The sequence below is a fragment of the Hypomesus nipponensis genome, chromosome 18, assembly GCF_054491055.1.
Source record: "Hypomesus nipponensis isolate SF chromosome 18, ASM5449105v1, whole genome shotgun sequence".
Classification (NCBI taxonomy): Eukaryota; Metazoa; Chordata; class Actinopteri; order Osmeriformes; family Osmeridae; genus Hypomesus; species Hypomesus nipponensis.
Window position 1 is genome coordinate 7943223 of NC_140378.1, and position 12235 is coordinate 7955457.

General features: G+C 43.3%; 4 protein-coding genes across 6 annotated transcripts; 3 read left to right on the top strand and 1 right to left on the bottom strand.

The window, feature by feature from the left end:
* The first annotated feature begins 1630 nt into the window (after window positions 1–1630).
* On the top strand, window positions 1631–3110 carry LOC146251855 (lysophosphatidic acid receptor 6). The gene is made up of 2 exons (XM_084681050.1): window positions 1631–1682; window positions 2089–3110. The coding sequence occupies exon 2, from the start codon at window positions 2160–2162 to the stop codon at window positions 3108–3110; it is 951 nt and encodes a 316-aa protein (XP_084537176.1). The 5' UTR covers window positions 1631–1682; window positions 2089–2159.
* A 477-nt stretch (window positions 3111–3587) lies between these two features.
* ints11 (integrator complex subunit 11) lies at window positions 3588–8864 on the bottom strand. Its single transcript, XM_084681063.1, has 17 exons — window positions 8701–8864; window positions 8390–8487; window positions 8198–8271; window positions 7846–8074; window positions 7591–7689; window positions 7481–7515; window positions 7166–7304; window positions 7016–7080; window positions 6726–6915; window positions 6557–6640; window positions 6374–6463; window positions 6028–6190; window positions 5787–5897; window positions 5131–5192; window positions 4861–5003; window positions 4582–4711; window positions 3588–3741 (listed from the first exon to the last, which is right to left on the bottom strand). The coding sequence occupies exons 1-17, from the start codon at window positions 8726–8728 to the stop codon at window positions 3676–3678; spliced, it is 1806 nt and encodes a 601-aa protein (XP_084537189.1). The 5' UTR covers window positions 8729–8864; the 3' UTR covers window positions 3588–3675.
* Window positions 8865–9044: 180 nt separating this feature from the next.
* Window positions 9045–10230, top strand: cptp (ceramide-1-phosphate transfer protein). Its single transcript, XM_084681064.1, has 2 exons — window positions 9045–9329; window positions 9572–10230. The coding sequence occupies exons 1-2, from the start codon at window positions 9196–9198 to the stop codon at window positions 10092–10094; spliced, it is 657 nt and encodes a 218-aa protein (XP_084537190.1). The 5' UTR covers window positions 9045–9195; the 3' UTR covers window positions 10095–10230.
* Window positions 10231–10714: 484 nt separating this feature from the next.
* ubxn10 (UBX domain protein 10) lies at window positions 10715–12207 on the top strand. 3 transcript variants are annotated; one of them, XM_084680654.1, is made up of 2 exons: window positions 10715–10800; window positions 11190–12207. In XM_084680654.1, exon 2 carries the CDS (start codon window positions 11269–11271, stop codon window positions 12019–12021), a length of 753 nt encoding a protein of 250 aa, XP_084536780.1. In that variant the 5' UTR covers window positions 10715–10800; window positions 11190–11268; the 3' UTR covers window positions 12022–12207. The 3 variants fall into 3 exon arrangements, with proteins under 3 accessions (XP_084536780.1, XP_084536778.1, XP_084536781.1); XM_084680652.1 differs by having other exon boundaries at window positions 10727–10880; window positions 11190–12205; XM_084680655.1 differs by having other exon boundaries at window positions 10737–10830.
* Window positions 12208–12235: the final 28 nt, after the last annotated feature.

A 12235-nucleotide genomic window follows, 5' to 3' on the forward strand; every position in this document is an offset into this window, starting at 1 on the left:
TGCTATTAGTTCATTGGAACCATTATAACAATATAAGAGGCGTGGCTTCCAGGTACATCTCTGTTGTTCTGTGCGCTTAGTTTTTTGGAAAAGTAGGGCAAGATGAGCTGGAGGCTTGCTTAACTGTAAGTCCCTACCCCCAGCATCCCACCATGTGGTGTACAGTACACACACACTTGCATGCACGCAAATAAACTCAAGCATGGACCAATTATGTGGACTCAACCGCCACGTCAATCCAAGGTATCTCAAAGAGTCTGAGAAGAAAGGTCATTGCAAAAACATGTTTCCAATGTCAAATACAATTTGTTGAAATCATGGGTGTGTGCTTTACAGTATCAACAACATAAAACTCACTTCTTTAAATTGTCCTTATGGTAGTTACGTTTATCTTGTAGTAATTATTGAGTGTGGTACCACTTGACAAGTCATTAATTATTCAAATTTTAAATGCAGCTGAAGACATGGCTCTGAGACCAACAGAAAGCAGATGGGGTTAACATCAAATGCTAGCTACCAGCTACAAAAGATCTGTTGGCCCTAGTCTCTTTTGTCTGTGGTGAATTTGTCTGATACTGATGGAGGCAGGCTCCTCTTGGAAACGGGGGACCTGTGAGCGCCGTTGCTAGGCAATGGCTGACTGGAGGGAGAGAGAGGGAGGGGTTGAAATAGGGGTTTCTGGAGTAGGAGGAGGTAGTTTCCTGAGTCCTTAGCTGACGTGAGGCTGTGGCTGCTCTGGCCCCACACACCCCTCTGTTTGGCCAGGTGTGTTGTGATCCAGGTGATCTGGCTGTGAGGGTCGCTGAAGCCCTTGCTGAGCTGGGTTCACCCTGGGGGTGTTGGTGGCTAGGATTTCCCATCTGCTCTGGTGAGAAGGTTCAATGTTCTGAGGTTCCTGTGAGGTCACAGTAGAAATTTATCTGAGGATGTTTCCATGTGTGATAATATTTTGGAATACTAATGCCTGAATAAGTCCCTGCACATCAATACACATATTAGAGCTGATGATCAAAATGTGATGGCAAGAGAAATACTTTGAGACAGAGAGAGAGAGAGAGAGAGAGAGAGAGAGAGAGAGAGAGAGAGAGAGAGAGAGAGAGAGAGGATTGTATGCCTACATGGACTGAATGAAAGAAGATAATTATTTCACAAAGGAACAGCTGATCTACATTGTTGTATGGTGTGTTATGTTAAATGGCCTTTATTACAGTAATGTGTCAGGAACTCCAGACCTGGTTCATGAGGAATACCTGACAACAAATTAGTTGGCACTTGGCGCCCCCCAGTGTTAAGATTTGGCTCCAAACAATCTCAAAGATGAACAGTAAATCATTTGAATATTTTAATTTGGATTACGTAAAGTGCTGTCGTTTCACATGCTGCATTGCACATCACCTGATGCAACTAATCTAGGACAAGGCAAAGAAGAACAATGCTAAATGGGTGCAATAATGCCCCACAAAATAACCAAGCAGGGTACTGATGTGATATCACCTACAAAAACAGGATAGTGGGTGTCTGCATCTGAAACCACAAGCTAACAGTAGAGATAACAAACGAAGATGTGGTTTCCTGGGATGTCTCATGACATGCACTGCAGTCCTCATTCAGAGTGAACAGGTAGCTCTATCTTAAGCACTCTCTAGCACTTTCAAAAACATTGGACTTTTGCCGTCAAACCTGTAAGTACATTTTTGTGAATACTGTCAGCAGTATTGTCATACTTTGTAGCAGTGCATTATTTACTTGGTTTTGATTAATAAGTAGAAGGTAAAACATTTCATCAGTTTTACCTTCTACTTCTAAATCAAAACCAATAAAATATATCACAAGACGTTCCATAGCTTTTACTGAATTTAGATACATTTGATAGATGGGCAAGATGTGACAGTCCAAAAAAATATGGATTCCAACAAACCGTAGTTCCAGGAAGATATTGACTTCATTATTAAATATTTGCTAGTGAGTGTATTTCATACAGAAATGTCACATAATTGTAGTGTCAGGGGGTACATAGTTCACAATTGTTTTGTCTTTGGCAAACCAATATCATTTTGAGTGGACTATGAGCAACTTTTGTACATACAGCAGGGGGGGATCAACCACAGAGGAGACGGGCCCTTCTAAGTCATCTGGATCATCCTAAAAGGATAATAACAATGACTAATGCTACCAACTGCAGTGCTCCGTCATCAGAGTACCAGGCCCACCTGTACCCAGCGGTGTACAGTCTGGTGGTGGCTCTGGGCCTGCCAGGAAACCTGGGGGCCCTCTATGTGTTCATCTTCAAGATCAGCCCTCGAACCTCCACCAACGTGTACATCATCAATCTGGCTCTGGCCGACACCGCCATCCTTTGCACCCTGCCGTTCCGCATCCACTACCACCTGAACCGGAACAACTGGGCGTTTGGAGACATGGCCTGTCGCGTCACAGGGATATTGTTTCACGCCAACATATACATCAGCATCTTCTTCATGTCCTGCATCTGTGTGGACCGCTACATAGCCACAGTCCACCCTCACTCCTACCTCAGGATACGAGACTCCTGCTGTGCAGCTGTCGTGAGCGTGGTCACCTGGGTGCTGTCTGGAGTTGCCGGACTTGCCTTCATCTTTCATGGTCCACTGGACAGCAAGTCTGGCCACGCTGGCCAGCGTAGCTGCTTTGAGAACTTCACGGAGCATGAGTGGGGCAGGAGAGTGGGCCCCTTCAGCATCGCCTGCCTGGTCTGTGGCTCTCTGCTGCCCTCCATGGTCATCCTGGTGTGCTACCCTCTGGTGGTGCGGCGCATCTCCCTGATCCGGAGTCACACGGCTCGCAAGGCCCAGAGGATCATCTACACTATCCTGGCCATCACCCTGCTCTGCTTCCTGCCCTATCACATGGTCCACTTCCTGCACCTGCTGCACCGCCTGGGGGTCATCCAGCACTGCTCCAGCAGCAATGTCATCTACCATGCACGGCGGGTGTCCATGGCCCTGGTAAGCCTCAATCCCTGTCTAGATCCTCTGCTCTACTATGTCACCACCAGCCACTGCAAATGGAGACCGAAGATGAGGGTGATGTGGACCAGGAACAGGGATTTCTACAATGTCAATATAAGCTAGAGGGAAAGTACAGGGTCTGTACATTTAGAGTGGGAGGGTGGAAGAGAGTGGGGTGAGTCTAGTCTGGCAATTCTTGACTAGTCTTAACCTCTGTACTAACCTCATACTTTAGGAATGCCTTATATGCATATGAATGGAAATATACTTGTACTTGAAATATACTTGTATATTTTGTACTATTTGTATTTTTATATTGTATATGTGGCTATTATATCTTTTTATTCCAAATATTTACATATTTTAGCCCTTTAGTATTAGTTAGCCTTGTAGTTTTAGTAAAGTTAGACCACATATTTAAGATTCCTGCCAAAGTAAATTCCTTGTCTGAGCGAACGTTCATGGCGATTAAAACCCTTTCTGATTCTGATACTGCAGCTATTTTGTACAATTCTGCCTTGTACCATGTATTTGGAGTTTGCATTTTTATATAAATACAAACACAATGTCAATAAAGTGAGATGAAAATAAAACACAGCCTGCTTTTTATCAAAGGTTTATTGAAATAAGATTTATACAACAAACAAAACTTTACAATGGGCTGAATTGAGGACTGTGAGCAGATGGTTCAGCACTGTCCTATTGGGAGCCCTTTCTTCAACAGAGTGGAAAGGAAGCTCCCCAAATCTTCATCCTATAAACAGACATTCAGAACAGGAGTCACTTGGAGAACATAGCAATTATTTAAGTTATTCATATTAACCTAAAAGCATCTGATTAAAGTTCAATAGTCAATTCAGTTGACTTTACCAAAGTGTGGGGGTTTCACATGCTGCATTGAACATCACCTAATTAATGTGTTTCATTGATCCAGATTTTACATTTAAAAAGAAAAGGTGGAATTTCAAATCAACCTTGGGTAAAATAACCTTGCACTGAAGCAACTAACCAACAAGGCATAGAAGAACAATGCTAAATTGGTGCAATAATACCCCACAATTAAAACCAAGCAGCGGGTACTTATTTGCAATTTCACCTACAAAAACCAGACAGTGGGTGTCTGAAACCACAAGCTAAGATTAGATATAGCACACAGTGACGCGGTTTCCTGAGATGTTTCATTTCAGAAAAAAACTAAAACACTGTACAAATATTATTGTCCAGTGTTAGGCTGTATGAGGTTACTGGTGTTGTACACTGCAGTCTATATTCAGAATGAAGAGGTAACTCTATCTTGTAGTACTTTCAATAACACTGTACTTTTGCAGCCGAACATGTAAGTACATTTTCGTGAATATTGTCCAAATAGCTTTTACTGCATTTCAGTTGACTTTACTAAAAGTTTGGTCGACATCTAATTACTTGCTGTGGTGATTCTAACATTAGATTCACTTCTTTGCTGGGTTAAATTTAGGAAGTATGCATCAGAATGACTGGTATGTGAAACTGCACACCAACAAACAGGAAGGTAACAGGCACTTGACACAGGCACACCACATTTCCCCTCACCTGCCACCCTTCCCCCCAGCCTCACCTGATAGCTCCAGGACAGCAGCAGGACCTTGGTGTTGGGGTCCTCAGCCGAGGATGACACCTTAATGACTATGGACTCCACCATGACTGTACTGTCCGGAAGGTGCTGGACTGTGTAACCTTTCAGCACGCTGGGTAAAGATACAGAACAGAAAGTATGAGTTCATAGCTGTGGTTGAAGGTTTTTAACAGGCTAGGTTTTGGAAAACCCCCTTGAAAGAGTATGGATTCTACACAAGGTGTGTGGTAGTGTGTGTTGGTCTATTGGGGGTCTTCTGACCTCTTGAGGTGTGTGTAGATCTTGTGGAGTGTGTCTGAGTCGCTGTGGGAGTCCTGCAGCTGAACACGGCAGGTGAAGCGCAGCTGGTGCTCATTAAGGCCCAACTCTTTCAAAGCCTGCTCTGGAGAGACCAGCCGCAGACTCTGCAGGTGGGAGGAGAGGCAAGTTATTAAGTTCTGTTCATTCCAATTCATTCCTGTAAACAGTGCAAGATATTAAAAACGTATTCTGTATGCATGTTACACTAGCGTTACAGTACATAGAACCTACATTGTCTTTCATGATTAGGGTTCCATGCATAGTACGAGGCTTCTTAGGGTCAGGCAAAGGCCCTGTGAGAAATAACATGTGCAGTAGGAAAAAAAACAAACAGACAAAATCACACATAGACAAGTATATACACACACACCTACACTCTGATAAAGCCCCGTCACACCATAACATTCTGGTCAACGTTCTATGATGTTAGAGGAAACGTTGGTAATTGTCCATGATCGCTGGTATATTGCCAGAAGAGCGTTGTGTGGACGCTGGTGACGCTGGTGATCGGTGGAGAACGCTGGTCCAAAAAAAAAGTTTTTAACATGCACAAAAGTTCTCATGGAGACCAGCATTCCTTAACGTTTAATATTAAACGCTGGTGTGGAACGTTTGACTAATGTTTCATGTGTTTGGCTATTGTTAGTCAGTCGTTACCGTAACGTTACTTGGTTGCTGTTACACTCTCCTCATGCGTCAGTCCCACACTATTCGTGCGTCAGTCCTACGCTAGTCATGCGTCGGTCCCATGCTAGTCATGTGTTAGTCACACGTCAGTCACACGCCAGATGTGTCCACCCTCGAACCCTTGAAATTGAACGATTAGAATATTCAGAGAACGTTGATCAGAACGTTATATTGTGACGGGGCTTATAGAAAGACCATACCTCCAAGAGCCATTTCCCTCTTTAGCAGGTTGAGTGAGATGTCCACTGGCACACTGGGGTTGGTGGTCACTGTGACCGTCTCTCCGTTAGCTGGCATGTGGCAGTTAATACCTGCCATTTATACACACACGCGCACTGACTGATGAGGCTTATACAAAAGTACTGCACCACCCAAACCCCCAATATGCTAAGTACGTTCAGCCGTCGAAAAATCGAGGCTAACAATGCTGGTCTCACTCACTGAACTCCTGCTCGATCTTGCCCTTGAGAAACTCCATCTTGACGGCCTCTCCGTGCACCAGCAGCATGTTGCGAGGCTCCGCCATGCGGATCAGCTGCATTATACCCTTAGCATCGGCGTGGGCGCTGAAGGACATGTACTCCACCTGCAGCTTCACGTCCAGCTGCAGGGGTCATAGAGAGGCCAGGGGTCAGCAGACGCACCTCACAGGTTCACTTATATGGGTCTTATATGCCACGTAGGCAGGTTGTATGAGGCTAGCTGTGCTTCTGTGCATGTAGCTATAACAACAGGAAACGGAATCAATGCTAGACAGAATGTTTTGGTTAAAGCTCTTCTGCTTTACCGTTGCTCTTCCCTCGATCTCCAGTTTCCTCTGACCATTCAAGATTTTGTGTCCAATTGTGCCTTGCACACAATACCCAGGCATGATTACCTGGCAGAATTAAAAATGGATTGTATTTACTCAAAACATATTATAATCAAAATATTTAATAAGAAGTGCTAAGCCAGTGTGACATTTACTCACCATATTCTTCTCATTGCTGGCCCATTTCTTGAAGATTTGTAGTGACAGCCCCGCATGTAGCATTCCCGGGGTGGCAAACACAACCTAAAAAAGCACATATTTTAGTTGTGAACATGTGTTACATGTTAGCCCTGTATGAGTTATTAATCAGTCTCATGTGTCTTTGCACCATAGGTCCCGGGTTGTCAATGAAGGAGCGATCGAACGCCTTGATGTGCTTGAACTCAAACATGTTTCTCTGAACAAATGTTTTGCGAATTTTCTGGTTGGTCCAAGTGATGAAGAGTTTATAGTAGTGATTGGCTTTCTCTGTGAGCCCTGTGGAGAAATAGATGGGGGCCTTCAGGTTCATCCTCTCCCTGATTGGAAAGAAAAAGAGAAGTTTGGCATTCCTTGCACTTGCCACTATCTGATAGTCTTACATGTAGGTCTGGTGATTAAGTGATGTCATAACCATACCAGAATGTCTCCAATAGGATACAGAGTTCCTGAGCTCTTCCGAGGGCAAAGACAGGAATGAGGACCTGTGAGAACACGTCCTCCATCAGAACGAGAGAAAACAACAGGCTAACATCACACAGGATGGGCAGAACCCTGCGTGGTCCTTACCTTGCCTCCCCGTTCGACCGTCTCGTGCACCTTCTTCAGGAAGTCCCTCTCCCTGCACCTCTTGGAGTCGCGGATAGTGGTGGCGTAGGTGGACTCCGAGATCAACAGGTCAGGACGACACTTATCTATCCACGCAGCCCTAGGTCATAGCATAGAAAGGCATCCATAGGAAATGAACATGCCAGGTCTATGACAGCATACTGAATAAAAACAACACAATGAATAGCTGAACAAAATGAACTGAACAAAGTGAATCCTACTCACAAAACTAATTATATCCCATGTGTATAAACTAAATGAATGAATTCCACTTACCCTAAATGTCTGTCAGGTGTCATATTATAATCACCCTGCAATGACAAAAATCTGCCATTATTCCAACAATCTCAATGGGCATTTTAATATAAACAACGTTGAATACTTACTGTGTACACCACGGACTCTGACCCAACTTTGATCAGCACCATTGCAGCACCAAGAACATGCCCTGCATAGTAGGCCTTGATCTCTAGCTCATCATCCACCTGTGACAGAACCAACAGAATTGAATACATTGTTGGAGTTAGTTACTACAGCACTATGGTGTGATGTTTTCACATCAGAAAAATGGTTAAGCAGATAGTATTAAATCCATATTTGAGAAGGACGTGTGTTCAAATCAAAGGATTGTAATAATAGACCTGGACAGTCTGATGAAGGTTCAAGGGCACCACTTTCTTCATGCAGTCCTTGATCATCTGAGATGTGAAGAAGTTGGTCTCCCCTTTCTTGTCCACTGTGATTTTCCTGAAGTCCTCCAGCAGAATGGGGCAGATGGCCTTGGTGGGGTGGGTCATGTAGATGGGCCCATCATAACCCACCATCTCACTCATGTAAGGCAGAGCACCGCAGTGGTCCAGGTGGAAGTGGCTGGGATAAGTGAAACAGACGAATGTTCGGTTAATTGTGGAAATTGACCTTAAGTAAATGAAAGTATATAATTGTATATAATATATAATCACATAGCCCATAGAAAGGCCAAACATCACAAACCTGATGATCACACAGTCCAGGAATTCTGTCAGACGTCCGTTTTGAGTTATGTAAGAGAAGTCTGGAAACCTCCTCTAAAGGAAAGAAGTGTTGTATGAGCATACTGTTCACTGTGTGTATGTGCAATGTGCATAGAAGAGGAGAGACCATAATGGATAGTTGCTCAAATAAACGTAGTATGTATGTACGTACATCATCATTGAATCCCATGTGCATCCCACAGTCCAGCATTATGTTTTTGCCTCCAATGGAAACAAGGATGCAGCTTCGACCAACATCTTGCCCAGCACCTACAGGGCATTAGAAATTAACAAGACAGTGGACACAGATTCAGTCTTATAGTTATTCCCTTGATCTATTTTCAATCACTTTCCGAACGTTTATGATTCTCATGGCCAACATCAATCCAAACGTTTAGTCTCCAACTGTAGCTGCTAGCATACCATGTACTACATGATCTAACGTTAGGAATAACTAAAGACGTTATCAACGTAGTTACTTACCTAATGGGGTCACTTTAATCTCAGGCATCCTGAACTGTTTACTTATCAAGGGCAAAAATGCAAATGTAGGCGGTGAAAATGAATGCACACTTTATGTAAGCAGAAGTTTAGCTAAGTATCACTCGTTAGGTAGGTTATATGCCGTGCGTATGATGTTCATCGTGCAACAACAAACCAGACACTTCTTCTTCTCTCTCTGTGTAATAGTTCAGAAACCCAAAGTACGCTCAGTATTGCCCCCCCATTGCCAAATAAAGAAACTACATGGTGCATATCCACTTGTTTTGCGCATGCACGGTTGTGTAGTATCGTATCAGGACGGAGAGCTTGCAAAGCTTTTACTTTTGGTTGATTTCATATAAAGTTGATTAGATACGTTGTAAAGACTATGAGTGTCACGACAAACGTTTAGCAAGTAACAAGCGTATGTCTTTCATTCAATACATCTGCCAGTGACTCGTTGTTTTTCAACAATTCCGTTACTTCCGGGGAAACATGGCAGATTCTATTACACAAGAAGATCAGAAATTTAGTTTAAAAGAGGTTCTTGACACGTTCACGGCATGTCTTTCAGATGATAAAGAAGTCTTCCTTGAACATTATGTGGCCGGGTGGCGTGGCCTTGTAAGGTAAGTTGTCGAAATGGTGTTTTATGTCAACGGTGACAGCTGTCAAATCCTACCATTTTTTCGGAGTTAAGCTAGCTATGCCTACATATATTTTTGATAAGGTTGACCTCCCCCTATGGCGATGAAACGCGTTTTACTGGATGTCAGAACTAATCAAATATTTAAAGATGCATTTAATCGTGCATTTTCATGATTCCTAGTCCCTGCAAAAGCAATTCAATACATTTTTCTTTCACCCACAGATTCATGAACAGCTTAGGTAGTGTCTTCACGTTCATCTCCAAGGATGCTGTCAACAAAATCGAAATCCTCGTCAGTCTTCTCAACGGTGAGCATGGTGCACATTATGTCACGATCCAGTCCATGGTGAAGTATGAGGTGGAGAACGAACTTGTGGACTTGACAAAAAGAAGTAGCTTTCCCGAGTCTGGCTGCCGAACCTTGCTGAGGCTTCACCGTGCTCTGCGCTGGCTGGAGCTCTTCCTGGAGAGGCTACGCACCAGCACAGATGACAGTAAGACCTCCATCATGTGCTCAGAGGCCTATAATGAGTCTCTATCCCAGCATCACGCCTGGATCATACGAAAGGCTGCCGGCATGGCATTTTGCGCACTCCCTGGACGTCCCACCTTCTTTGAAGTGATGAATGTTGGCACCCCTGAGCAGGTGGTAGCCATGCTGGGGGAGGCATTGCCACTTATCTCTGAGGTATATCTGGTGACAGAGGACCTCTATACCAAGCAAAACCTGCTGGATTTGCCCTAAAGGTGTACTGTATCATACTGCTGTATTGGTCTAAATTGCCCCATAGACTGACAAACTACATTCCACTGCTCCCTTTTTATTAGTTTCTGTGTTGATTTTTAGACTCTACAATCAAACCTAGGCAAAGCATAAGACATTAAGTCATGCCATAAAGTGTGACTGTAAATTCACTATGTAACTAGCCTTAGGGCCTACTATTAGGCAAACGTAGTCTAAAAAGGTTTTCACTGATTATAGAATACCATAAAATGGCACAAAAGATTGTATTGCCAGTATGTATTTACAGGTTGTCTGTTTTGCACTACAATAGTATTTATAATTTCAATCATACACATTGTCTAATGTCCAGTGTCTATTCTGAGAAACTGTCTAATGATGATCACATTCTGTAATTTACACTGTCCTGTTGACAGTAGGTCTAATAAAGTGAACTTTGTATACAGTATTTTGTGTGTTTTTGCACTCTTAAGTTATTGTTAGGTGTCATAATGTACGTGTTATTATATAAGAAAGGGATTTTAAAGTAATTCACAAGTTAAAGGCTCGATGGAATGAACCTGATGCACCTCGCTCCATTTACACCAGGGGGCTCTCTTTCTGCATGAGGCCCAATCGTCGGGGTTGTCACGGTAACGGGGCTATGTTTGTAACTTCACAGACGATGAAATGCATCTGGAGCATAGGAGCTGACTTGAGAAATGGAGAAGTAATTTACATTTTTTAACTATGATGAAAGGTATGCAAGACTGCATGCATGCTGGATTTTATATTTTAGAAACTTGTCAAGTAAGTAATGCTGCCTAAAACACTTTATCCTCAATGGGCTATTATAAAAAGCGAGTTTAGCTTAGCTACTGTACAGTACTGTAGTACAATATTATAGTACTGTACTGTGCTTACTGTAGTCTACTAGTACTGTAGCTAACCGTAACGCCAGCTCTAACAGTCCAGACGAGAGCTGATCGTGTGAGAGGAAACATGGTCCCTGAGTGTCAAGAGGTCTAACTAGCTAATTGTATTTGATCAGAAATAAGAGACTGACCATGACGACCGTATATGCCACGAATAAAAAATATTTCTTTTTTTTATTTAAAGGAATGATATAACACCAAGCAAGTACCTACAGTAACCACAGCCATAGCTACATAATTGGTAGCTAATCTATGGGGAAACAATGCACTCGACCCGGCCAAAATCTTCTAAGGGACGTAGTAGACCCACCATAAGTCACAACCCACACATGGATACCTTCCAAAACCAACCGGTGACGCCAAAGCCACCTGCGACGCAATATGATAGATCAGACCGCGTACTCCGCTCCTTCCCTCACTCATTCAACAAGCACACCAGCCAGTTGAGTACAGAAAAAGTGGCAGAACTTCGACAAAACGTACCTGCTGCTCCTTTTCTTTCTCTAAACAAATACAAAGTCCTCCCCTCTATTGAGAAGAAGCCAAAAGAGGACATGTCAGAAAGTGGCATGGAGGACAAAAACTCAAAACTTAGTCTGTCTGACAGCCTTCTCCTTCAGGGATGTCTGTCTGTGAGGACCCACACCATGATCCGCAGCAACCCAGAGATGAGGAACGTGGCAGAGGTGCAATGCACGGTCTGGCCCAAGCCTCCAGGCCCGGACACCATGACCACTGACACACAGAGCCCTTCAGGTATCCCCCCTGCCAGTTTGCTCCTTGCCATTCGCGAACCATTTGGAAAAAGGTTTGAGCACCACTTTCTACACACAGACTCCCTGCTCACAGTGATAGCGTGTGCCGAGGCAAGATATGGGATGAGATTTGAGCATGGTTTCATTGAGACCATGGATGTTCCCAGAAGGACCTTCACAGATCTGAGCTTGACTTTGGCTCAGTGTGGCATAGTGAACAGGTCTGTGTTGTACATCACTCAAGATGTAGATGAACCTTAATGGATTACAAAGTAATGCCCATATATGAACTATAGATTTTTCTGAAATGTATCATATATACAGTATATATATTTTAAAGCCTTATGTTTTACTGAAGACATTGGCTATAGTCGTTTCCATTGAACAGGTAAAAAAAATAAGTCCATGAATCTTGAACTGTCATCTACTACCAAGGGTGTTTGTATAATAAACCAAACCTGAAGAGGTGAATCAA

Excerpts from the sequence above, each read along its gene's own strand:
- LOC146251855 (XM_084681050.1), top strand. The coding sequence starts at position 2,160 with ATGACTAATGCTACCAACTGCAGTGCTCCGTCATCAGAGTACCAGGCC.
- ints11 (XM_084681063.1), bottom strand. The coding sequence starts at position 8,728 with ATGCCTGAGATTAAAGTGACCCCATTAG. Across the intron at positions 8,272-8,389 it reads ACATGGGATTCAATGATGAT|AGGAGGTTTCCAGACTTCTC; the intron begins GTACGTACATAC and ends TCTTTCCTTTAG. Across the intron at positions 6,464-6,556 it reads CCAGCAATGAGAAGAATATG|GTAATCATGCCTGGGTATTG; the intron begins GTGAGTAAATGT and ends TAATTCTGCCAG.
- cptp (XM_084681064.1), top strand. The coding sequence starts at position 9,196 with ATGGCAGATTCTATTACACAAGAAGATCAGAAATTTAGTTTAAAAGAG. Across the intron at positions 9,330-9,571 it reads GGGTGGCGTGGCCTTGTAAG|ATTCATGAACAGCTTAGGTA; the intron begins GTAAGTTGTCGA and ends TTTCACCCACAG.
- ubxn10 (XM_084680654.1), top strand. The coding sequence starts at position 11,269 with ATGCACTCGACCCGGCCAAAATCTTCTAAGGGACGTAGTAGACCCACC.